This window comes from Haliotis rufescens, unplaced genomic scaffold (assembly GCF_023055435.1).
Source record: "Haliotis rufescens isolate VD_foot unplaced genomic scaffold, xgHalRufe1.0.p SCAF_19, whole genome shotgun sequence".
Taxonomy (NCBI): Eukaryota; Metazoa; Mollusca; class Gastropoda; order Lepetellida; family Haliotidae; genus Haliotis; species Haliotis rufescens.
This window is the reverse complement of record NW_025963879.1, coordinates 24,865,689-24,892,914: the sequence shown is the minus strand read 5'-3', so window position 1 is coordinate 24,892,914 and position 27,226 is coordinate 24,865,689. Positions and strand designations below refer to the sequence as shown.

The following is a 27,226-nucleotide window of genomic DNA, read 5'->3' as shown; positions in this document are numbered from 1 at the left end:
CCAGGTTTCTTCAAGGTAAATAACCTGGAAGCCCTGACTGCGAAAGTCATGAATGTTTCAGAGATAATGTGACCTCAAAAACAGAATTGAATATTTTCCCCTGTTACCTGCTCAGTCATTGCCATGTCCAGCGTATCGAAATCCCATCTCGTGGAGAGCAATAATTAATGTAGTCTGGGAAACATGAATTGTGTCTTTAATTTCCTTCTGAATTCTACTACAAGTCGGGGGTTAATTCTGCTCATGAAGCTTGTACACTGCATGCCTAATTACCCTTGCATCAAATCTCTCTGATATTCTTTTAAGTCCCATTGTTTTTTTCGACAATCCCATGCTTCTTTGTCCTGTTTATAATTCTGTAGATTTGTTGGTGTGAAACCCCCAGAGCTTGGTCGGTTCCAATCTAAACTAATAAATGGCGTCCTCTCTCGCAAGTGTAGAGAACTTGTAAACATTTCCTACAACAGACTCCATGTCGTGTACCATGGCTTTCGCTTTGCATCTGTATGCACCTGGGTCAAACCCACTAAGAACTTTTCGGAGAATGTTAAGACTCCCCAACACTGCAGCCTTCCGCATTACCCAGATTGGCAGAAGAAATGTATTCCTGGTAGCAAACCCTGGTATTCTACAATGTCAGTCAACAGAATCTAAGGCACCGTGAACAATGGAGAGTTGGACAACTTGGTACATGGAATGCAAGCGTGACATTTCGAAAGCAAGGTCTGCACAGTTACCACGTTTTTCCTGAATCTTGTCACTCACATTAGGGTCAAAAGGGACACAAACTTCAATGATATAAATGATTTCATTGGATTTATTAAAAAGCATTCCTGGTAAACACTGGTTAACATTAGTTAAATATATATAGATATATATTCACAGTGCTGCCCAATACAAATTATAAGAGCAACTGGGCTATTATAACTATGGCCAACAGCACGGAATCATGTGCAGGTCAGTGGCTCCTAGTTAACACTAGAATATGGCCGGTTGGCCACTGAAGCTTAACATTGTGGATGAGGTGCGGGATACTGCAGGCTGACCAGAGAGGTGTCGTATTCGATACGTGGCAGTTGGTCAGTGATTTGACTGGATAAAATTAGAATACTTTCTGTTCGTCAGGAGTTGACCCTCGGACAGCGGCTAGGCAGGTTGGCGCTATGACGCCTCTGTGATGCTGTCTGGCCATGTCTGTCTCGTTATCATAATCATGATTGTTTAGATGCTGTATGATTTATTATATCATAAATAAAGAGTTGTGGACCCACTAATGGACTCCTGTGTTTGAAGAAGAACAGATATCCCAAACTTCACAGCCCGGGATACATCCTCTGCTTTTGTTCCTGTGGTGGTGCAGCAGCCAAAATGGAGTCTGTCGGAGGCTCCTGCCTGGGATGACAACAGACTGCTAGGGCTGCTGCATGACCTGTGACTGTGGAACAGCCGTTGAGGGGATGCGCATCTGGGTGTTGAACTTGAATCTCTGTCTGTTGGGGGCATTGGGCATCGCTCCTGCAGCAGCTGCTGGTCGGTTGCCCATGCTCGGACCCATCACAGCCATGCGAGCATTGGGGTTTGTTGGCACTGATTGGACGGGCATTTACACCTGCACGGACGGTTGGCTGGCCAGCTCGAGGGGCAGTAGGGCGCATCTGACCACTGGTGGGCATGCCTTGGAAACCTGCAGTCGGCTGTGTTGGTCGGACTTGGTTCTGCAATCCACGCTGGGCTTGGGGCATTGTGGGCACAAAGTTACCTGCTCCAGTTTGCTGGAACATCTGGTTAAACTGTGCCGTTTGCTGTTGTCTCATGGTGGTCATTCTCTGCATCCTCTGTGAGGCAAGGTGAGCACGCCGGTCTTCCTTACGCTGGGCCAGTGCCACATACAGAGGTTTTGACACAATGGTACGCCCATTCATCACGGTCAGAGCTTTGGTTGCCTCCTCGGGAGAGCTGAAGCACACAAAACCGAAGCCCTTGGATCGACCACCTTCATTCATGACTCGAGCACTGGTGATGGTTCCAAATTGCGAGAACTCGTTTCTTAGCCTCTCGTCGTCGACCACGTCATCCAGATTTTTTACATAGAAGATTCACACCCTGGTATGGGTTGGTCCTCTCAATTTTCATCTTCTCGAACTTGTCCTTCAATTCAGCTTGAACTTCTGCTTTCATGAACTTTCTCTTGGCCCTCACCTTTGTCTCTCCAGACAGGTCAACTACGTCATGGTGATTGGTAGATGGGATTCGTTTGTGCATCCTTAAACATCGTTCACAGAGTGCGTCATCACAGACAGAGCACCAAGATGTAGCTGGAGTTGTCTCCCCTTCCTCCCTGCAATAACTGCAGTCGGTCGTATCTGAAATAACAAGATGACTTTGATCCAGAGTATCAACATGGAGGAATGACACGTAAAACTAGCTATTGATGCAGTACCTTTAGATGTACTGTCATAAAGCGCACATGTGTAACCCAGAAGTAAAACAAATTGTAATGTGCATGTGGTCCCTTCAGAATCAGGAATGGGAATATGACACATTTCAGTCTAAATATTTATGTAACACAAAAGTAGGTAACAAACATAGTAAACATGTAAACAAAACTAGTATTGGGGATATTAAGTTGACACAATCATAGTGGTATACATGATACATCTACACTGGAAAACTATTTATCTTTTCAAAATAATATCTACATTGTTATTATTTCATAATGAAGGCAATCAGTGTAGACATGCAGATATTGTTAAAATTGAAACCCACAACGTTGTGAGTATGTTTGGGTTTTTTACCCATGAACCGTACTTCTCTGTCAGAGTTAACTCCCTAATGCTGATATGTCTACTCCTGTAGCCTGTAATGTACAAAAGTGCTAATACCTCGCTATACGGAAATTGTGTCAACGTTTCCTGCTGTAGGCCTGTCCTCGATCCTCTCGACAGCCACACCCGCTTCACGGAAATGGGTCAACGTTTCACCGTAGCGAAATACTGTATTGGGGAAATAGTTCGAATACAGCCAGACTAGTACCTTGCCCTTCGCCTCCTGGCAGCTGCAGGCGAAGAGTGCAAGTGCTCTGGAGCAGGTAAAACAATCTAGGACAGAGCGTGATCTCCTCTTATGATTGTGTCCGAATGACATAAAAATGTTTAGTGTAATAATTTACAGCTAGGAATGTTTAAAAAAATAGTTATTCATGTACTTTGTATGTAAGCATATCATCATACATTTGTGAGATAAAGAAAAAGTTTCTTTTAGAAGTTTGTTTACATCTTTCCAACTACTCATCCCATGTTACTTTCTCAAACCAAAACCAAAAGAACCACGGCGCCATGCAATTATGTTCCATATAGAACTTCATGTGGCACATCATGAACATCATGACAAAATATGCATCACAAACATTTCAATAAGTGTTAACGTGAAATATGATGTAAATAGCACTGGATTTGTTGCTCTGGTTAATTTCGTCACATAGATCATGGAAAAGACAGCGTTTGTGTCTGAGATAGACCTTAGATCATATCGCTGTTACTCATGAAGCACATGTACACAATAGGATTTCATTTTGTACACAAACCATCCAAACAACATCATCAACGGGTTTACAAAATCCACAGAAAACAGAAAACTTTCTTCTTAACTTTACACACATTCTTATCCTCAGCGTAATAGACGTCGACCGGAGGTCATGTCACCTGTATCATCAGGTTTGGAGGATCGCTACCACTTGTTAATACTGTACGTGTACACGATATGATTTCATATTCAACACAAACCTTACAAACAACCTGTAGATGACTTTCGATATAGCACAGAAACCTTTAACATAACGTATTTCTATATTCAAATCAAATGTTGTGGTACCTTTCGGGGCAGAGCGGTAGCCTAGTGGTTAAAGCGTTCGATCGTCACGCCGATTCCAAGCATGGGCACCAAAATGTGTGAAACCAAATTTCTGGTGTCCCCCGCCGTGATATTGCTGGAATATTGCTGAAAGGCCGTATACCATACTCGCTCACTCAGTCGTGGAACCACACATATATACGTACAAACCACAAACGCTCACCTTTAGATTCGGGACCAAACGAGTCCAAGAGTCCCTGGATGATAAAGATGGGCTTGAAGTCATCCGCCCACTCCTCCACTGGTCTCTCAGGGGCAGACACTTTCGTCATCTTTCTGCAGAATGGACACAGGAGAGACTTGGCGCTGATGGCTTCTGGTCTGGTTTTGGTGTAGTTGACGACACATTTCCGACAGAAGGTGTGATTACATACAAGTGTACAGGGCTTGTCAAACACCTCTGTACATATGGTGCATGTCAGGAAGTCTTCTGTTAACTTCTTGGAGGTCGCCATCTTACCTATTAAATACAAACAAGCCATTGTATTTCCGGTGTACACAACATACTGATCTTAGCCACAATCCGAGCTTACTGTTCTTAAACACGTGACACTACGACCGACTTTAGTTGTGGCACTTATTTGCTGTCCCGTTCAAAACTAAGGTCGTGTATTAGTATCATTCCATTCACCGCCTGGATCATCTGGATCTTGTAAAAATAAATTAATATCCCGTTTCATAAAAAAACATTATTTCAGATGTATGCAGATCTTATGAATTAAGAACTGACATTCTGCCTCGCACTTAGGCTGACTGCATTTGTGTGTGTGCGTGCGGGCGTGCGTACGCGCGTATATGAGTGTGTGTGTGTGTGTGTGTGTGTGTGTGTGTGTGTGTGTGTGTGTGTGTGTGTGTGTGTGTGTGTGTGTGTGTGTGTGTGTGTGTGTGTGTGTGTGTGTGTGTGTGTGTGTGTGTGTGTGTGTGTGTGTGTGTGTGTATCAACTCGCGGCGGTCCTGCGGGAAGCATATATATTTACCAATTGACCCGTCTGTGTAAACCCGGGATCAGTTAGAAGATTGTGAACTGTGCTTTTCAACTCGAGGCCGCCCGCTGGCTTTACAACATAAACTGTGTGCAGTGTACCGATCACGTTACATAGTTGTAGGGTTACATCCACTCGTTACCATATCAAAAGTAGGAGACGTTAAGGTTGGACTCTATCAGATGTGAAATAATATGGTTATGTAGAAGTATTTTCTCATATTGTTTACTGCAGCATTTGTCAGGGATCATGTCAGTGATAACTGTAACAGACACACGTGATATATACATACACATACATCGAGATCAGTCACAGTGTTGAAATCAAGTGGTTGAAAGTGGATCTTTAAAGTATTACGGTTAGCCTACATGTTACATTTAATAAGGTGCCCGGTCATGAGAATCGGCCTGGAGATGACTGTATAGTTAGATGAACCCTTGTGGTGTTACCAGTACACAGTAGGACAGGTGTGTGGCGTTATAACTGAAGTAGACGTAAGCCTTGTGACAACACACACTTACCTGGTGTTGAGGGAAATTGAGCAGCAGGAAGTGATTCATTCGTGACTAACTCGTGTCATTCCGGGACAAGCTTCTCGCAGTTTACGGAAAGAGTCGAGTGGTGACGAATGCACGTGTGTAACCAGAATAGGATTTCGACAACAAGTAGGAGGTTCTGAAAGCAGGCCCACACTGTAGCACCGCAGTGAATCAGAGCCACCTGTTATCCCACAAGCAAGCAGCATATTTTATACAGTGTAGTAAATCATTCATGTTAAATAAGCACAGCAGAAGTACATAAAATTCGAATTAAATATAAACTATTTTATTTGTTATTTATTTTATATTGCATGTTTAATTGATGCGACATGTACAATACAGTTGCACCACTTAGTTGGCTACATGATAGACAGCACAACATTATCAGTCGGAGACAAATGTCATGTACATGGAGTTGGTTAAAGTTACAAAGAGATAAGCAGTTTTTTTCTGTTATATAAAACCAGGAAGTGATATGTCATGTTATTGCAAGAACTGTTCATTGATGCAGCTGTATATGTCTTGTGTTGTAAGTACAAAATTATTTCGCTGAACAGCAAGTTTATTACATTAAAATAGCCTTGTCTTTCAACTTGCACCTTCCAACAGTTGACAGATTGCCTTCCACCTGTTGGCTGCCATTCAGTAGCACGACAGACCCATGTTGTATAAGCAAGGATGTTTCTCATCTATGAAATCAACATTCCTCATCAATGTAGGATTTTAACATATTGATACGTGTCGATTTCAATATTAAAACAATATGTTAATCCAAAAATTTGTTCGAAAAGGAATTTAGAGTGAAACCAACAAACACCCAACAAATGGTATACAATCAAAAATACAACTAATAAAGTTACTGCACAGCGATGACATTGTCAGTATGCAATAGAGTGGTTGTACAAAATTGAATGGCAGTATTAAATATGATGGCAGTGGTGACATAAAAAAAATCACTTAAAACTAATGCATAAAGAAAATATCATCTTTAGAGGAAAAAGGTCTTACCTCAATAAGTCAGTCAGAATGTCAGCGCGTCGTAATACATTTACATTAAGTACAAAATGATAAATGTGACGGGTATGACGGTAGAGGTTTCCGAGTTGTCAAGAACCTGTTGCGGTTACATATTGGTCATCAATTATAAATTATCGATCATTGAAAAATGTAATAAAGATACTAAGGTAAATCCATAGATTCCCGTAGGCTGTCGCTGTCAGTCTAGACACGGATCGAGTCGATACTACGATAGTTTGGATGGTTTGGTTCATGAACGATTATGCAGTCAAACACTCTGACGTTTCTCAATGTGTGCTAAGTGTTTGAGTTCAAGAAAAATGGCACTAAATAACCAGAAACAACGCTTTTTCGTGTATGCGTGTAAGGGAATTCCCAGGGGTTCCCCAGGAAAGTGTAAGTAGTCCGTCGGTGTCATTTCAAGAATACGGTCCCCTAAAAACGTAAGAACATCAAGTTGTGTCGTTTTGAACGTCATGTGAGCGGCCTCTTGTCCAAAGGAAAAGATGTATATCGTGTACACTTGAATTTTTTCCATGCAATGAACTTCTGAATGTCAACAGAAACAATGTAATACAGTTACAATCATTGTCTAACAATAAAATAAATACCACAACATGTTTTGCTAATTAAAGTAACTTAAACAATTGATGTCTTAATATATGTAAATTGTCAATGGAAGAGAAGAGAATAAGCAGTCTAAATAATCAGATTCCATTTGGCTAAAATTGCAAAATAGCAGTGAATTTACAGATGAATGGACCACTGAAAATCAGTGATGACAGGAGAACACGTGTTCTTCTTGAATATGACGTCACTACAAGGGGATTCCCCGTCACGTCAGGTCAGCAGCAGCAATCAGGTATTGAGTGTTCCAAACACTGATGTCCACACACTACTGCTTACGATGTGGGTTGGTGTGGGTTGCTAATACATTAGTGTAGGTTGCTAATGCATAATTGTGGTTTGTTAATGTATTAGTGTGGGTTGCTAATGCATTAGTGTTGGTTGCTGATTAATTAGTGTGGGTAGCTAATGCATCAGTGTGGGATACTAATGCATTAGCGTTGGTTGTTAATGTATTAGTGTGGGTTGAGAATGTATTAGTGTGGGTTGAGAATGTATTAGTGTTGGCTGCTAATACATTAATGTTGGTTGCTAATGTATTAGTGTATGTGCCTGATGCTTTAGTGTGGGTTCCTAATACATGAGGGTTGGTTGCTAATGTATTAGTGTGTGTATCTGATGCTTTAGTGTGGGTTCCTAACGCACGAGTGTTGTCTGCTAATGTATTAGTTTAACCAAAGGTAAGCTAATTTATATAACCAAAGGTGAGCTACGTGATGTAACCAAAGGTCGGCCACTTGACGTAACCAAAGGTAAGCTAATTTATGTAACCAAAGGTGAGCTACGTGATGTAACCAAAGGTGAGCTACGTGATGTAACCAAAGGTAAGCTACTTGATGTTACCAAAGTTGAGATACTTGATGTAATGGTTCAAGAGACCAACGTGAAAACAAGGGATGTAGTGTCAGACATTTGCATCAAGTGGACCCATAATCTTCAGAAATGTTTAGGAGTTAGATTTCTCCAAAGGCCAATTACCAGTTCCCGGACAATAGGTGGTACTGCTCTGCTCCTCCCCCTCATATCCTGTAACAGTACAATGATGACCTCTGGGGAAGGCTCAGATGCGTCATTTGACCAGTCCCCGGGCAATAGGTGGTACTGCTCTGCTCTGACTGTGGCATAAAAATGACAAACAACTAGTATACGCGCCAAACTTAAAAATGGCTTAAGTTTATCATATACTTTTATCATTTTATCTTTTCAAGGGTACACATTTTGTAGAAGTTTTATCAGCTCAAAGTAATGATTGTGTCCATGAATCACATGACAAAGGATAAGAAAACTGCTGCACTATTTGTGAAGCCTCGGATGTTTCAGAAAAAGATATAACAAATATTGTTGTCATACCAGAGTAGGTATGATAGACTTTGATTGATGTATCATACCTTATCTGCACTCATCCCAGGTCTGATGTATCCCAGGTATTAACATAGCCCACTCCAGCAAGTCCACCTTAGGAATCCTGAGTATTTGATGACATTTTAAAGGCCATGTGTATATCTCATAAACGCTGATCTGACATCAACGGGCATACTAGTACTATCCCTACAATATGTGACGTAGTATTAACGTGTGTCTTCAGACTCAAATTTCCTACCCAAGACATTTTTATAAATCCGCGATCTTCTTCCCAGCTGGTACACAATTCAATATTCTTGAAGTCACGTTGACCGCGGCATGGGTGACGTATGCCTGTTAGTGTTGGGTGGACATAGCAATGTCCCACAACATGTGTACATGACAAACACATGGCCTACTGATTACTTTGATACGTCAAATCTACCAGGAGTTTTCCTCTTGTACCCAGGGTTACTGTTTTTTGCTTTGTGTATTAGAATATTCAATGTGTTAGTATCAATATATGCGATATCTATTGATTATTTGCGTATGCCACTTAGCACTGATACCACCCGTGAAGATCGGGGAAGAATACTATAGGTCTTCAGCTACCCTTCCAGCTGTAAATGGCGACAATGCTTATCGTAGGAGGCGACTAACGGGATCGTGTGGTCAGGCTCGCTGACTTGATTGATGCATGTCACCTATCCCAATTGCCGTCATATAGCAGGAACATTGCCGAGTTCAGCGTTATACTACAAACGAAGAAACTGAAGAATACTGATGATTATCTAGCGTCGCCTCCAAATTGTCTGACCATCCTTCATGTCCTTGCCTCACGTTGTATGAAACATTATGACTAATATTAGAACGATGCACATTTTGATAAATGATGAACTCTATCTAACCCCGCATCCCAGAACAGATCATTACTTTATCAGCGAAAGTTTTCTTCAAAACACCCAGGTGGATTGAGAGATGCCTGTCTGTATGGGCTCCACATATGCGCAGATGTCCATCAGAAATTCGCACAACGTGAATAGATTCGCTGTACAAATTCGTGAATATTAAAAAGTCCGTCATTTTTATGAAGCACCCTTGTTGTTATTTGAATGGCACATGGTAGATTAACTTGTGTGCAGTAACTTTTATTCCACTATATCCTGTTGAGCAGTCCATATTCAGACAGAGTAATATGCGTTGTGTTAGTCTGTTTTTGAGTGAGTAAGATAACGACAAGGGGAATAAAGGATTCTGGTGCCACAGCTACGCAGGCTTTGACAAATTTTCTTTATTTGCACTGAAAAAACTAGGTACACATTTATGTCTGCAGGGTAGGTGAAAGGTACACATACATTTAGAGAACATCGTGAACATGTAGATGCATGTACCTGGGTACAAAACAACGGTACACAGGTCGAGAACAGTCCCCTCAGCTCTAGAATAGTTCACTTGCTTCTATTGATTGTATAGCATGCTTAGGTTGCCCACGTCGGCAAAACTAACATGGTGAAACTGATGTCAGATGTTATTCCCTGTTTTGACTTGAACAACATGTTTCAGTGTCTTTTCAGGTGAACAACTGACTTGCTGGTGAGAGGAGCCGCCGGTGGGACAGGCTACACTCACCTTTTAGCGAACACCTGGTATCATCACAATTTGATGATGTTCAATAAAGACTTGCTTACGATATAGTCGGAATCTTACAGTCGACTCTGCTTAACGCAGAGATTTCCTATGAATATGTAAAGGCCTTTGTGCGTCTTTATCGCACTGGCGGTGCACAACAAGCAGCCAATGAAGGTCTCCACGTGGGGATTCCGGGTTAGAATAGGTCCTCAGCAACCTGTGCGTGTCGTACGAGGCGACCAAATGGTCAGGCTCCGTCATCTGGCTGATACAGTGTCATCGTGACCCAACGACTTGGGATGTTGCTCGTGATGTCAGTCACTGGTTTCTCGCGTTCATACACGATTATTTACCGTCATACATGTAACTTGAATATCGCATTGTTGACCAACAAACAGAATTACAGTCTATTCATTTATTTGCAACACACATAAACATCACTCTTTGTGATAAAATGTTCCTGGCTTCACGTGTACTTTCGTTCACTGTATTTTATTGCGCTTCACAAAACATCCAATCACGATTTATCTCCCTTCGACCGCTCAGAAGCCAAATGAATGTGACAAGTCCTCACCACAGAAACGAGAGAGCTGTCGGTTCTGTACTTCATAACGCGAAACATTAGGTGAAGTTACAAAAACAATCAGTACATTTAATGTATATATGTACAAGAGTAGTTTCAGGTGATTCTGTTGAACACTGAGGCTGACATTGTACTTAAATTCGTCCCTTGATTTGTACCCATGTTATACAAGGTGACTAAATTGGTGATCGGTTGGTCACAATGGCTGCTTAATACGGGCTTTTCACGTTGACTGGTTTGGCGGTGTGCAGCCACGATTAACCTGTCGAACTCAGCAACTGTCGCCCGGATCATTGTGGTCATTGAATGCCTATAAGTCTGGCTGTCATGTAAATATTACACAGATATATCGGATATCACGAATAGATCCATAAAACACTGGCATGATGATAATTCACAATAATTCATTTTGGGGTATCATTAAATGAATTATTGATATGAAATCAGGAATAAATAGTAAAACGGCGCTTGATATATACATCTGTAACAAAAGAGTGTCGAACAGAAGGAATAGCTCCATGTTACACTCGCATTGTGGTTACAAACATGAAAAACACATCATGCGGAGGATCTGGTATTCGATATAATGACATTTTATCGAATCGAAGTTTGTAATACATAAAATGGAAAACATGTTCAGATTAGATCTGAAAGGGTAGTGAATAACCGTGTCTTGCTATTGAGATTACAAAAATAATATGTACACTTACAGACCATGTATGATTAAATCTTCATTCATCAAATTCAAATAGCGAAGCTCAGATGAGTGATTAAACACTAATATATAATGTGATTTTACTAAAACACAGTGAAATGTGCTTAAAGGTAAATACACAATGATACATATCCAAACCTAAATCCTCAACTCACACGTGACTACAGTTGATTGAAAGGAGGATTGCGACATGTTCATTCACTTACATGTAAATACCTTCACTCCATCTGGTGTACATACGTACATGCGGCCACGACCACCAACACACACTCCACGTGGACTCTGGACGCCATCCTGTGATGTCAGTATGTTTCTTACAAATTGTCCTGACTCAGTCAGATGGAGGACTCTGTGTAGTGTTTGGTCTGCTACCAGGATGTCGCCTGTGCTCGTACTTGTGATACCAAGTGCATCCTTCAGTGCTGTGTCTCCTGTAGGGCTGTATGTGAACACCACATCTCCCTCGGGAGTCAGACACACGACACACATGGATCCACTGTCACACACCAGGATGTTTCCTGTCCTCGTGGTACAAAGGAAGAAGGGATACTTCAAGATGTATCTACTAGGTTGGCCTGGACAAATTGACCTCAGCACATGTCCCGCCATATCCAGAATATCAACACAGGGAGGGGAGTGGGAACTTGCTGCTAGTGTTGATGGTGTCAGAGACGTTATACCCCAGTACTGTTTGCTGGTTGTGATGGTTGACAGCAGCTCCAGGTCAGGGTTGACTTGTACTGTTACAATCTGTCTGGTACCCAGCATAGTGAAAGCCACCTGGTTGTCCTTCAACTTTGTTATACCATACGGATTACCACCCACACTGAGCCTGCTGTGACACGGCTGCTTGTTCCTGGTGTAGAAGGACTTCACACTGTTGTTGTAGATGTCTGTGACTACCACTGTGTCTGTACCATTCACCACTACCACTACCCCGTCACAGATGTCTTCTCTTAACATATCCCCTGCTACTCTGGTGTTAATGGTGTCCTGTACCACAAGAGTCGCCTTCAGGTCCAGCACACCCTCATACAGGACGTCTATCTCACCCAGCTGTAGATCGTCCAGTGCTCTACTCAGCTTGTCCGTGTCCTGTCTGAACATGATCCTGGCTATTCTTCCCTTCTCCTTCACGTCTGCGACTCCGACAGCCTCCACATCAACGGCCTCACATCCCTGGTACATCTCATACACACCCATGTCACACTCAGATTGTAGAGTCTGGTCTATCAGCTCTGCCTGTTGTTGGTACACCTGTACTGACATCTCACCTGACTTTATGTCTGCCTTCAGTTCTCCAATGTGTTTGTCAGACATTTCTTTCAGTTCAGCCAAAAGTGTCCGTTCCTTGACTTTGATCGCCTCTATTGCTTTGAGACTTGCAGATTTGATATTCGATTCTATTTGTAAGTAAAGTGTTAATGCTTCATTGACTTTGGAGGTTTGTTTACCAATATGTGTTTTCATATCGTCTTGTTTGTTCAACAATACCTCTTTATTCCTTCTTAGCTCAGTTTTCAAGGAAGGAATCTCCGACTCAATTTCAACAACCAAGTCACATTTCCTGTGATTGATAGTGCAGCATTTTTGACAAACAGCTGTTTTACAATCTTTACAAATATATTTGATATTTTCATCTTTGTGAACTTTACACATGACCTTTCTCTTGACGCTAACCTTTGTCTCTCCAGACAGGTCAACTACGTCATGGTGACGGAAAGATGGAATTCGTCTGTGTACTCGAATACATCGTTCACAGAGTGCGTCGTCACAAACAGAGCACCAAGATGTAGCTGGAGTTGTCTCCCCTTCCTCCTTACAATAACTACAGTGAGTCGTATCTGAAATAGGAATGTAATCATGAAGAGATATTTACAGTTCTATATCACAATCTATTACAGAACTTCATGTGGCATATCATGTACATCACTCACTTGGGTGAGACAACATGCATCAATAACATCCCAATACGACGTAATGTGAAAAAGTATGTAAATAACATTGGATTTGTCTCACTGATAGAAATCGCCATATAGATATAGATTTCAGAGAAAAATGGCGATTGTGTCTGAGATAGACCTTAGACATTCTCCCTTTCGAATCATGTCCGGATAATCGTTGTTACTTGTTAAAACAGTGTACACGAACACAACTTAATAAATGACTTTCGATAAATTTTGAAACCTTACAAAATATCTTCTCACTCAACACACATTCCTATTATCCAATCAGGTGTGGAGTTACCTGCTTCGAAATAACATTTATATTCATACAAACCACAAACGCTCACCTTTAGATCCGGGGCCAAACGAGTCCAAAAGTCCCTGGATGACAAAGCTAGGCTTGACGTCATCCGCCCACTCCTCCACTGGTCTCTCAGGGGCAGACACTTTCGTCATCTTCCTGCAGAATGGACACAGGAGAGACTTGGCACTAATGGCTTCTGGTCTGGTTTTGGTGTAGTTGACGACACATTTCCGACAGAAGGTGTGATTACATACAAGTGTACAGGGCTTGTCAAACACCTCTGTACATATCGTGCATGTCAGGAAGTGTTCTGTTAGCTTCTGGGAGGTCGCCATCTTACCTACAAAAAGACAAACCAGTCGTGTATTGCCTGTGTAGAAAACATACACAACCCGAGCTTAACACTCTTAAACACTAAGGCCGACTTCAGTTGTGATAATTTACTCTCCCGATCAAAAATTGGAAAAAACGATTGTGTATTCCCCAAACTGGAATCATCCAGATCTTGAAAGCATAAACCAATATATAAATAAAAACATCATCGCAGATGTGTGCAGATTTGATCAAGTTAACACTTTAAGACGAGTCTCACTTTGACTTACTGTACCTGTGTGTGTGGTTTGTTTTTGTTGTTTGTGTGTGTGTGTGTGTGTGTGCGCGCGCGCGTGCGTGTGCGTGCGCGTGTGTGTTTCTCATCTATATAGTATGTCGTCAGTTCATCAGGACATGTACTTCTTTAAATTCATAACCAGTTTTGAACACATGAGGTGGTACCTAAGTAGTTTTGTTTGGTTGTATGGTTGGTTTTAGTCCGCTTGCTGAAGTTGGAAAATAAGTAAAATATTGATGGCCTGGCAGTACGCGTTTGTTATGCAATGTATGTCATGGTGACACCGAGAACCCAGAAACAGTGGCCTCACAATGGCAGCTCGTGGGTGGTGCTTGTCAAATCAATGACAGGGTGGCTTTACAACATGAAGTGCGTGCACTTGTGAACCGTGTGCAGTGTATCGATCACGTGACATAGTTATGAGGTGACACCCACTCATTACCATATCGAAAGTACAGTTCATATACTACCATATCAGATGTGAAATAATACAGTTATGTCGAAGTATTTTCCCATATTAGTTACTGAAGCATTTGAAGCATTTGTCAGGGATCATGTCAGTAACAACTGTAACAGACATACAGTAACACATACTTCGGGATCGGTCTCAGTATTGAAGTCAAGTGGCCGATCAGAGTATTTAATGACAGTGGATCTTTGAAATATTCTGGTTAGCCTTCATGTTACATTTAATTAGGTGCCCGGTCATGCGAATCTGCCTGGAGATGACCGTATAGTTAGATGACCCATTGTGGTATTACCAGTACACAGTAGGACAGGTGTGTAGCGTTATATCTGAAGTAGACGCAAGCCTTGTGACAACACACTTACCTGAGACAAGCAGGTTACCGGTGTCGAGGGAAATTGATCAACCGGTGAGATCTATCCTAGAGGGGTGTGGGCGTGATTCGTTCGTTACCGACTCGTGTCATTGTGGAACAAGCTGCTTGCAGGTCACAGAAATAGGGGCGAGTGGAAACAAACTGACAGACTTACATGAGACAGCTGTTATATTAATGACTGGAAAACTACACTTATTTACTCGAGAATAAGTTACGATAGTCTTTTCTTGCGGGTTTCCTACACCTGTAACATAATTATTTACCAACATACAGTGGCTAATATCTCTGTAAGCTGTTCGCAAACTAATTCCTTCAAGCTCACTTTGTGGGTGCAATGTACAATAAGCACAAAGTCGTAAATGCTGTATGTTTCTGTACTTTGCATCATGCATCGATAGCACAACAGTGAATACATCTTCGTGTTATCACACACAAACGTATATGTACATTGGATTAATTAATGAGCAACATATATCGACAGCACGAACATTGATATCCATGTTTTCACATACAACATTCATCGCTTGAAGCATGTATTCTACACCGCTTCACAAAACATCGCATCACGATTTATTACCATCGAACCGCTCAGTTCCAGAGTGAATGTGGCAATTCCTCCCAACATCAAGAGAGCTATTGGTTATGTGCTTCACAACACGCCACAGTTTAGTACATTTAGCAAAACAATTACTGTAACTAATGCTTAGCAGCCGTTGGGACCAACTGATTTAGTCACATTCTATGACGTACAGAAATCAGGCGCCGAATTTAAGTAACATTCTAGACTCGTTTGTCTGTTTTCGTGTTCCACGTCATATGATCCGCCTATCTAACTCTGACTTGACCCTCCTGGGCCTGATTCCCCGGCAGGACACGTGGCAGAACAGAGGAACTTCCATCTGCATCAGTGTCGTCGGAACAACGTCTTTAAAGCTGTAACAAAACAGTGTTGCTCATTTGTTTTTTCCAGTGTGACGAGCAAGGATTAGTGTCTTGTAAAAATATTCATCTTACACATACATACCTCACAACATCTCCAGCATACAGAGTAGAAATAGCTCCATGACAAACTGAAATTATGATTACAACATGTCCCATTGATTTCTCTCATTATTATACATGTTTTATACCTTCTGTATGCGACTTTAACAGGTCTACTACTACTACTACTACTACTACTACTACTACTACTACTACTACTACTACTACTACTACTCGTATGCATATTAGACAACGGCATGTTAAAGGATATATAAGGTAAGCTAATTTATGTTACCAAAAGTACGCTACTTGATGAAACCAATGGTAAGCTACTTGATGTAATCAATGGTAAGCTTATTTATGTTATCAAAGGTGAGATACTTGATGTTACCAAAGTTGTGATACTTGATGTTACCAAAGTTGAGAAACTTGATGTAATGGTTCAAGAGACCCACGTGAAAACAAGGGACGTGGTGTCAGACATGTGCATCAAGTGGACCCATAATGTTCAGAAATGTTTGGCAGTTAGATTTCTCCACAGGCCAATTACCAGTCCCCGGACAATAGGTGGTACTGCTCTGCTCCTCCGCCTCATATCCTGTAACATTACAATGATGACCTCTAGGGAAGACTCAGGTGCGTCATTTGACCAGTCCCCGGACAATAGGTGGTACTCCTCTGCTCCTCCGCCTCATATCCTGTAACATTACAATGATGACCTCTGGGGAAGACTCAGGTGCGTCATTTGACCAGTCCCCGGACAATAGGTGGTACTGCTCTGCTCCTCCCCCTCATATCCTGTAACAGTACAATGATGACCCCTGGGAAAGACTCAGATGCGTCATTTGACCACTCCCCGGACAATAGGTGGTACTGCTCTGCTCCTGCCCCTCATATCCTGTAACAGTACAATGATGACCTCTGGGGAAGACTCAGGTGCGTCATTTGACCAGTCCCCGGACAATAGGTGGTACTGATCTGCTCCTCCGCCTCATATCCTGTAACATTACAATGATGACCTCTGGGGAAGACTCAGGTGCGTCATTTGACCAGTCCCCGGACAATAGGTGATACTGCTCTGCTCCTCCCCCTCATATCCTGTAACATTACAATGATGACCCCTGGGAAAGACTCAGATGCGTCATTTGACCACTCCCCGGACAACAGGTGGTACTGCTCTGCTCCTGCCCCTCATATCCTGTAACAGTACAATGATGACCTCTGGGGAAGACTCAGATGCGTCATTTGACCAGTCCCCGGACAATAGGTGGTACTGCTCTGCTCCTCCGCCTCATATCCTGTAACATTACAATGATGACCTCTGGGGAAGACTCAGATGCGTCATTTGACCAGTCCCCGGACAATAGGTGGTACTGCTCTGCTCCTCCACCTCATATCCTGTAACATTACAATGATGGCCCCTGGGAAAGACTCAGATGCGTCATTTGACCAGTCCCCGGACAATAGGTTGTACTGCTCTGCTCCTGCCCCTCATATCCTGTAACAGTACAATGGTGACCTCTGGGGAAGACTCAGGTGCGTCATTTGACCACTCCCCGGACAATAGGTGGTACTGCTCTGCTCCTGCCCCTCGTATCCTGTAACATTACAATAATGACCCCTGGGGAAGACTCAGGTGCGTCATTTGACCAGTCCCCGGACAATAGGTGGTACTGCTCTGCTCCTCCCCCTCATATCCTGTAACATTACATTGATGACCTCTGGGGAAGACTCAGGTGCGTCATTTGACCACTCCCCGGACAATAGGTGGTACTGCTCTGCTCCTCCACCTCATATCCTGTAACATTACAATGATGACATCTGGGGAAGACTCAGATGCGTCATTTGACCAGTCCCCGGACAATAGGTGGTACTGCTCTGCTCCTCCGCCTCATATCCTGTAACATTACAATGATGACCTCTGGGGAAGACTCAGGTGCGTCATTTGACCAGTCCCCGGACAATAGGTGGTACTGCTCTTCTCCTCCGCCTCATATCCTGTAACAGTACAATGATGACCTCTGGGGAAGACTCAGGTGCGTCATTTGACCAGTCCCCGGACAATAGGTGGTGCTGCTCTGCTCCTGCCCCTCATATCCTGTAACAGTACAATGATGACCTCTGAGGAAGACTCAGATGCGTCATTTGACCAGTCCCCGGACAATAGGTGGTACTGCTCTGCTCCTCCGCCTCATATCCTGTAACATTACAATGATGACCTCTGGGGAAGACTCAGGTGCGTCATTTGACCAGTCCCCGGACAATAGGTGGTGCTGCTCTGCTCCTGCCCCTCATATCCTGTAACAGTACAATGATGACCTCTGGGGAAGACTCAGGTGCATCATTTGACCAGTCCCCGGACAATAGGTGGTACTGCTCTGCTCCTGCCCCTCATATCCTGTAACATTACAATGAGGACCTCTGGGGAAGACTCAGGTGCGTCATTTGACCAGTCCCCGGACAATAGGTGGTACTGCTCTGCTCCTCCGCCTCATATCCTGTAGCAGTACAATGATGACCTCTGGGGAAGACTCAGATGCGTCATTTGACCAGTCCCCGGACAATAGGTGGTACTGCTCTGCTCCTCCGCCTCATATCCTGTAACATTACAATGATGACCTCTGGGGAAGACTCAGGTGCGTCATTTGACCAGTCCCCGGACAATAGGTGGTACTGCTCTGCTCCTCCGCCTCATATCCTGTAACAGTACAATGATGACCTCTGGGGAAGACTCAGATGCGTCATTTGACCAGTCCCCGGACAATAGGTGGTACTGCTCTGCTCCTGCCCCTCATATCCTGTAACAGTACAATGATGACCTCTGGGGAAGACTCAGGTGCGTCATTTGACCAGTCCCCGGACAATAGGTGGTACTGCTCAGCTCCTGCCCCTCATATCCTGTAACAGTACAATGATGACCTCTGGGGAAGACTCAGGTGCGTCATTTGACCAGTCCCCGGACAATAGGTGGTACTGCTTTGCTCTCTCTGTGGCATAAAAATAACAAACAACTAGTATATGTGCCAAACTTAAAAATGGCTTAAGTTAATCATTTACCTTTATCATTTTATCTTTTCAAGGGTACACATTTTGTAAAAGTTTTATCAGCTCAAAGTAATGATTGTGTCCATGAATCACATGATAAAGGGTAAGAAAACAGCTGCACTATTTGTGAAGCCTCGGATGTTTCAGAAAAAGATATAACAAATATTGTTGTCATACCAGAGAAGGTATGATAGACTTTGATTGATGTATCATACCTTATCTGCACTTATCCCAGGTCTGATGTATCCCAAGTATTAACATAGCCCACTCCAGCAAGTCCACCTTAGGAATTCTGAGTATTTGATGACATTTTATAGGCCATGTGTATATCTCATAAACGCTGATCTGACATCAACGGGCATACCAGTACTGTACCTACAATATGTGACGTAGTATTAACGTGTGTCTTCAGACTCATATTTCCTACCCAAGACATTTTTATAAATCCGCTATCTTCTTCCCAGCTTGTACACAATTAAATATTCTTGAAGTCACGTTGACCGCGGCTTGGGTGACGTATGCCTGTTGGTGTTGGATTGACATAGCAATGTCCCACAACGTTTGTACATGACAAACACATGGCCTACTGATTACTTTGATACGTCAAATCTACCAGGAGTTTTCCTTTTGTACCCAGGGTTTCTGTTTTTTGCTTTGTGTATTAGAATAGTATGTGTAATGTAATGTGTTAGTATCAATATATGTGATATCTATTGATTATTTGCGAATGCCACTTGGTACTGATAACACCCGTGAAGATCCGGGGTAGAATAGATATTCAGCTACCCTTCCAGCTGTAAATGGCGACAATGCTTATCGTAGGAGGCGACTAACGGGATCGGGTGCCCAGGCTCGCTGACTTGGTTGATGCATGTCATCTATCCCAATTGCTGTCATATAGCTGCAACATTGCCGAGTTCGGCGTTAAACAACAAACAGACAATACTGATGATTATCTAGCGTCGCCTCCAAATTGTCTGACCAACCTTCATGTCCTTGCCTCACGTTGTATGAAACATTATGACTAATATTAGAACGATGCACATTTTGATAAATGATGAACTCTTTCTAACCCCGCATCTCTAAAACGGATCATTACTTTATCAGCGAAAGTTTTCTTCAAAACACCTAGGTGGGTTGAGAGATGCCTGTCTGTATGGGCTCCAAATATGCGCAGACAGACATGTCCATCAGAAATTCGCACAACGTGAAAAGATTCGGTGTACAAATTCGTGAATATTTTATGAAGTACCCTTGTTGTTATTTGAATGGCACATGGTAGATTATCTTGTGCGCAGTAACTTTTATTCCATTATATCCTGTTGAGCAGTCCATATTCAGACATAGTAATATGCGTTGTGTTAGTCTATTTTTGAGTGAGTGAGTAAGTAAGGTATAACGACAAGGGGAAAAAAGGATTCTGGTGCTACAGTTACGGAGACTTTGACAAATTTTCTTTATTTGCACTAAAAACAAGGTTCAATTTTATGTCTGCAGGGTAGGTGAAAGGTACACATACAAATGAGAGAACATCGTGAACATCTAGATGCATGTACCCTGGTACAAAACAACGGTACACAGGTCGTGATCAGTCCCCTTGGCTCTAGAATAGTTCACTTGCTTCTATTGATTGTATAGTATGTCCAGGTTGCCAACGTCGGCAAAACTAACATGGTGAAACTGATGTCAGATGTAATTCCCTGTTTAGACTTGAACAACATGTTTCAGTGTCTTTTCAGGTGAACAACTGTCTTGCTGGTAATGGGAGCCGCCGGTGGGGCAGGATACGCTCACCTTTTAGCGAACACCTGGTATCGTCACAATTTGATGGTGTTCAATAAAGACTTGTTCATGATATAGTCGGAATCATACAGTCGACTCTGCTTAACGCAGAGATTTCCTATGAATATGGAAAGGCCTTTGTGCGTTTTTATTGCACTGGCGGTGCACAACAAGCAGCCAATGAAGTTCTCCACGTGGGGATTCCGGGTTAGAATAGGTCCTCAGCAACCTGTGCTGGTCGTACGAGGCGACCAAATGATCAGACTCCGCCAGCTGGTTGATACAGTGTCATCGTGACCCAACGACTTGGGATGTTGCTCGTGATGTCAATCACTGGTTTCTCGCGTTCATACTCGATTATCTACCGTCATATACATGTAGCTTGAATATTGCAGCGTTGACCAACATAGAATTACAGTGGATTCGTTTATTTGTAACACACATGGACGGCACACTCTGTGGTAGAATGTTCATGGCTTCAAGTGCATTCGTTCACTGCATTTTATGGCGCTTCAAAAAACATTGCATCACGATTTATCTCCCTTAGACCGATCAACGGCCAAGTGAATGTAACACGTCCTTTCTGCAGGAACGGGAGAGCAATCGGTTCTGTGTTTCATAACGCGAAACAGTTCACTAAAGCTACCAAAACAAATAGTACATTTAATGTATATATGTACAATAGTAGTTTCCGGTGATTGTGTTGAACACTGAGGCTGACATTGTACTTAATTCGGCCCTTGATTTCTACACATGTCATACAAGGTGACTAAATTGGTGATCGGTTGGTCACAATGACTGCTTAATACGGGCTTTTCACGTTGACTGGTTTGGCGGTGTGCAGCCACGATCAGCCTGTCGAACTCAGCAACTGTCGCCCGGATCATTGTGGTCGTAAGAATGCCTATAAGTCTGGCTGTCATGTAAATATTACACAGATGTATCAGATATCACGAATATATCCATAATACACTGGCATGATGATAATTCACAATAATTCATTTTGGGGTATCATTAAATGAATTATTGATATAAAATCAGGAATAAATAGTAAAACGGCGCTTGATATATAAATCTGTCACAAAACAGTCCTAAACAGAAGGAATAGCTCCATGTTACACTCGCATTGTGGTTACAAACATGAAAAACACATCATGCGGAGGATCTGGTATTCGATGTAATGACATTTTATCAAAGCCACTTACTTTCGAAGTTTGTAAAACATAAAAGGGAAAACATGTTCAGATTAGATCTGAAGAATAAAAGCAGTAGTGAATAACCGTGTCTTGCTATTGAGATTACAAATATAATGTGTACACTTACAGACCATGTATGATTAAATCTTCATTCATCACATTCAAATAGCAAAGCTCAGATGAGTGATTAAACACTAATATATAATGTGATTTTACTAAAACACAGTGAAATGTGCTTAAAGGGAAATACACAATGACACATATCAAAACCTAAATCCTCAACTCACACGTGACTACAGTTGATTGAAAGGAGGATTGTGACATGTTCACTCACTTCAATGTAAATACCGCCACTACATTTGACATACACACGTACATGCAGCCACGCCCACCAACACACACTCCACGTGGATACTTGACACCATCCTGTGATGTCAGTATGCTTCTAACAAACTGTCCTGACTCAGTCAGATGGAGGACTCTGTGTAGATGGCTGTCTGTCACCAGGATGTCGCCTGTGCTGGTGCTGGTGATACCACGTGGATACTTCAGAGCTGTGTCTCCTGTTGGGCTGTAGGTGAACACCACATCTCCCTCGGGAGTCAGACACACGACACACTTGGATCCACTGTCACACACCAGGATGTTTCCTGTCCTCGTGGTACAGAGGAAGTTGGGATTCTTCAAGATGTTTCTACTAGGTTGGCCTGGACAAATTGACTTCAGCACGTGTCCCGTCATACCCAGGACATCAACACAGGGAGGGGAGATGGAACTTGCTGCTAGTGTTGATGGTGTCAGAGACGTTATACCAAGGTACTGTTTGCTGGTTGTGATGGCTGACAGCAGCACTAGGTCAGGGTTGACTTGTACTGTTACAATCTGTCTGGTACCTTGCACAGTGACAGCCACCTGGTTGTCCTTTAACTGTGTTATACCCCACGGAGGACCACCCAGACTGAGCCTCCTGTGACACGGCTGCTTGTTCCTGGTGTAGAAGGACTTCACACTGTTGTTGCTATAGTCTGTGACTACCACTGTGTCTGTACCATTCACCACTACCACTACCCCGTCAAGGATGTCTTCTCTTAACATATCCCCTGCTACTCTGGTGTTAATGGTGTCCTGTAACACAGGAGTAACCTTCAGGTCCAGCACGTCAATAGTGTCCTGTAACACAGGAGTAGCCTTCAGGTCCAGCACATCCTCATACAGGACATCTATCTCACCCAGCTGTAGATCGTCCAGTGCTCTACTCAGCTTGTCCGTGTCCTGTCTGAACATGATCCTGGCTATTCTTCCCTTCTCCTTTACGTCTGCGACTCCGACAGCCTCCACATCACCGGCCTCCCACCCCTGGTACATCTCATACACACCCATGTCACACTCAGATTGTAGAGTCTGGTCTAACAGCTCAGCCTGTTGTTGGTACATCTGTACTGACATCTCACCTGACTTTATGTCTGCCTTCAGTTCTCCAATGTGTTTGTCAGACATTTCTTTCAGTTCAGCCAAAAGTTTCCGTTCCTTGACTTTGATCACCTCCATTGCTTTGACACTTGCAGATTTGATATTCGATTCTTTTTGTAAGTAATGCGTTAATGCTTCATTGACTTTGGAGGTTTGTTTACCAATATCTGTTTTCATCTCGTCTTGTTTCTTCAACAAATCCTCTTTTTTCCTTCTGAGCTCAGTTTTCATGGAAGGAATCTCCGACTCAATTTCAACAACCAAGTCACATTTCCTGTGATGGATAGTGCAGCATGTTTGACAAACAGCTGTTTTACAATCTTTACAAATATATTTGATATTTTCATCTTTGTGAACTTTACACATGACCTTTCTCTTGACCCTAACCTTTGTCTCTACACACAGGTCAACTACGTCATGGTGACGGAAAGATGGAATTCGGCTGTGTACTCGTATACATCGTTCACAGAGTGCGTCGTCACAAACAGAGCACCAAGTTGTAGCCGGAGTTGTCTCCCCTTCCTCCTTGCAATAACTACAGTGAGTCGTATCTGAAATAGGAATGTAATCATGTAGAGATATTAACAGTTCTATATCACAATCTATTACAGAACTTCATCTGGCATATCACTCACATGGGTGAGACAACATGCATCAATAACATCCCAATACGACGTAATGTGAAATATTATGTAAATAACATTGGATTTGTCTCACTGATAGAAATCGCCATATAGATCTCAGAAAAAAATAGCGATTGTGTCTGAGATAGACCTTAGACCATCTCCCTTTCGAATCATGTCCGGATAATCGTTGTTACTTGTTAAAACAGTGTACACGATACGATTTCATAGTCTACACACAGTCTACAAACAACTAAATAAATGACTTTCGATAAATTTTGAAACCATACAAAATATCTTCTCACTCAACACAAATTCCTATATTCAAAGTTCTGAATTATCGGTATCCATAGAAGCAATGCAAAATATCTGCTCAAATCCACCAGCTTAGAAACAACACGTATATCCGTAAAAGCCACAAACGCTCACCTTTACATCCGGGGCCAAACGAGTCCAAGAGTCCCTGGATGACAAAGCTAGGCTTGACGTCATCCGCCCACTCCTCCACTGGTCTCTTAGGGGCAGACACTTTCGTCATCTTGCTGCAGAATGGACACAGGAGAGACTTGGCACTGATGGCTTCTGGTCTGGTTTTGGTGTAGTTGACCATACATTCTGACAGAAGGTGTGATTACATACAAGTGTACAGGGCTTGTCAAACACCTCTGTACATATCGTGCATGTCAGGAAGTGTTCTGTTAACTTCTGGGAGGTCGCCATCTTACCTACAAAATTACAAACCAGCCGCTGAACAAAACATCATGATCTTAGCCACAATCCGAGCTTACAGTTCTTGAACACGTGACACTAAGACCGACTGTAGTTAAGAAAGAATATTTGTATCCTACCGTGTCATACATGTATAAAACATTTTTCAGATGTATGCAGATCTTATGAATTAAGAACTAATATTCTGCCTTACACATGCGTTCGTGCGTGCTTGCGTGCTTGCGTGCTTACGTGCTTGCGTGCTCGTGTATATGCGTGTGTGATTTTCTCAACTCTCGGCGGTCGTACAAGAAGCATAAATAGGTCCTTTATAGCTACCCATTCACCCGTTTGTGTATACCCGGGATGAGTGAGCAGATAGTGAATGGTGCTTTACAACTCGAGGTCACATGCTCGCTTTACAACATGAAGTGTGTGCAGTGTATCGATCACGTGACATATTTATGGGGTGACACCCACTTATTACCATATCGAAAGTAGGAGACATTATTAAGGTTCACATACTAGCATATCAGATGTGAAATAATATAGTTATGTAGAAGTATTTTCTCGTATGGTTTACTGAAGCATTTGTCAGGGATCATGTCAGTAATAACTGTAATAGACACACGTGATATATACATACACATACATCGGATCAGTCTCAGTATTGAAGTCAAGTATCGAAGGCAATAGTGAAAGTAGATCTTTGATGTATTCCGGTTAGCCTACATGTTACATTTAATTAGGTGCCCGGTCATGAGAATCTGCCTGGAGATGACTGTTTAGTTAGATGAACCCTTGTGGTGTTACCAGTACACAGTAGGACAGGTGTGTAGCGTTATGACTGAAGTAGACACAGGACTTGTGACAACACACACTTACCTGGTGTTGAGGGAAATTGAGCAGCAGGAAGTGATTCATTCGTGACCAACTCGTGTCATTCCGGGACAAGCTTCTCGCAGTTTACGGAAAGAGTCGAGTGGTGACGAATGCACGTGTGTAACCAGAAGTGGATTTCGACAACAAGTAGGAGGTTCTGAAAGCAGGCCCACGCTGTAGCACCGCAGGGAATCAGAGCGACCTGTTATCCCACACGCAAGCAGCATATTTTATACTGTGTAGTAAATCATTCGTGTTAAATAAGCACAGCAGAAGTCCAGAAAGTTCGAATTAAATATAAACTATTTTATTTGTTATTTATTTTATATTGCATGTTTAATTGATGCGACATGTACAATATGGTTGCACCACTCAGCTGGCTGCAAGAACTGTTCTTTGACGCAGTTTTATATGTCATCTGTTGTAAGTAGAAAATTATTTCCCTGAACAGCAAGTTTATGACATTAAAATGGCCACATGTCTTTCCACTTGCACCTTCAAACAGTTGACTGATTTCCTTCCACCTGTTGGCTGCCATTCAGTAGCACGATAGACCAATGTTGTATAAGCAAGGATGTTTCTCCATCTTTCATATGAACATTCCTCATCAATGTAGGATTTTGACATATTGATACATATCGATTTCCATATTAAAACAATATGTTAACCCAGAAATTTGATCGTAACAGAATTTAGGGTGAAACCAACAAACACCAAACAAATGGTATACAATCAAAAATACAATAAATAAAGTTACTGCACAGAAATAACATTGTCAGTATGCAATAGAGTGTAGTACAAAATTCAATGGCAGTATTAAATATGATGCCAGTGGTGACATAAAAAAATCACTAAAATATCATCTTTAGAAGAGAAAGGTCTTACCTCAGTAAGTCAGTCAGAATGTCAGCGCGTCGTAATACACTTACATTAAGTACAAAATGATAAATATGACGGGTATGACGGTAGAGATTTCCGAGTTGTCAATGAACCTGTGGCGGTTACATATTGGTTATCAATTATCAATTATCGATCATTGAAAAATGTTTATAAAGATACTAAGGTAAAACCATAGATTGCCGTAGGCTGTCGCTGTCAGTCTAGACACGGGTCGAGTCGATACTACGATAGTTTGGATGGTTTGGTTCGTGAACGATTATGCAGTCAAACACTCTGACGTTTCTCAATGTGTGCTAAGTGTTTGAGTTCAAGAATAAAGGGTCTAAATAACCAGAAACAACGCTTTTTCCTGTATTCATGTAAGGGAATTCCCAGGGCTTCCCCCAGGACAGTGTAAGTAGTCCGTCGGTGTTTATGTCATTTCAAGAATACGGTCTCCTGAAAAACGTAAGAACATCAAGTTGTGTCGTTATGAACGACATGCGAGCGACCTCTTGTCCAAAGGAAAAGACGTATATCGTGTAAACTTGATTTTCTTTCCATGCAATGTCAACAGAAACAATGTAATACAGTTACAATCAGTGTTTAACAATA

General features: G+C 42.3%; 1 protein-coding gene across 9 annotated transcripts in view; it reads right to left on the bottom strand.

The window, feature by feature from the left end:
* LOC124143285 (E3 ubiquitin-protein ligase TRIM56-like) overlaps nt 1-27,226 on the bottom strand; it is a 124,569-nt gene that overhangs the window by 75,855 nt on the left and 21,488 nt on the right. For 2 of the 9 annotated variants that reach the window (XM_048399063.1, XM_048399068.1), the window contains one exon: nt 20,501-24,070. In XM_048399063.1, coding sequence (XP_048255020.1) covers nt 22,380-24,070 — 1,691 coding nt within the window. In that variant the 3' untranslated portion in view covers nt 20,501-22,379. Of the gene's footprint in view, nt 1-2,199; nt 2,364-4,072; nt 4,477-5,413; nt 5,530-10,445; nt 13,188-13,636; nt 13,934-15,034; nt 15,123-20,500; nt 24,071-24,571; nt 24,868-25,735; nt 25,879-27,226 lie in introns of those variants that run through there. The other 7 variants (XM_048399072.1, XM_048399073.1, XM_048399074.1 and 4 more) reach the window with 7 other exon arrangements.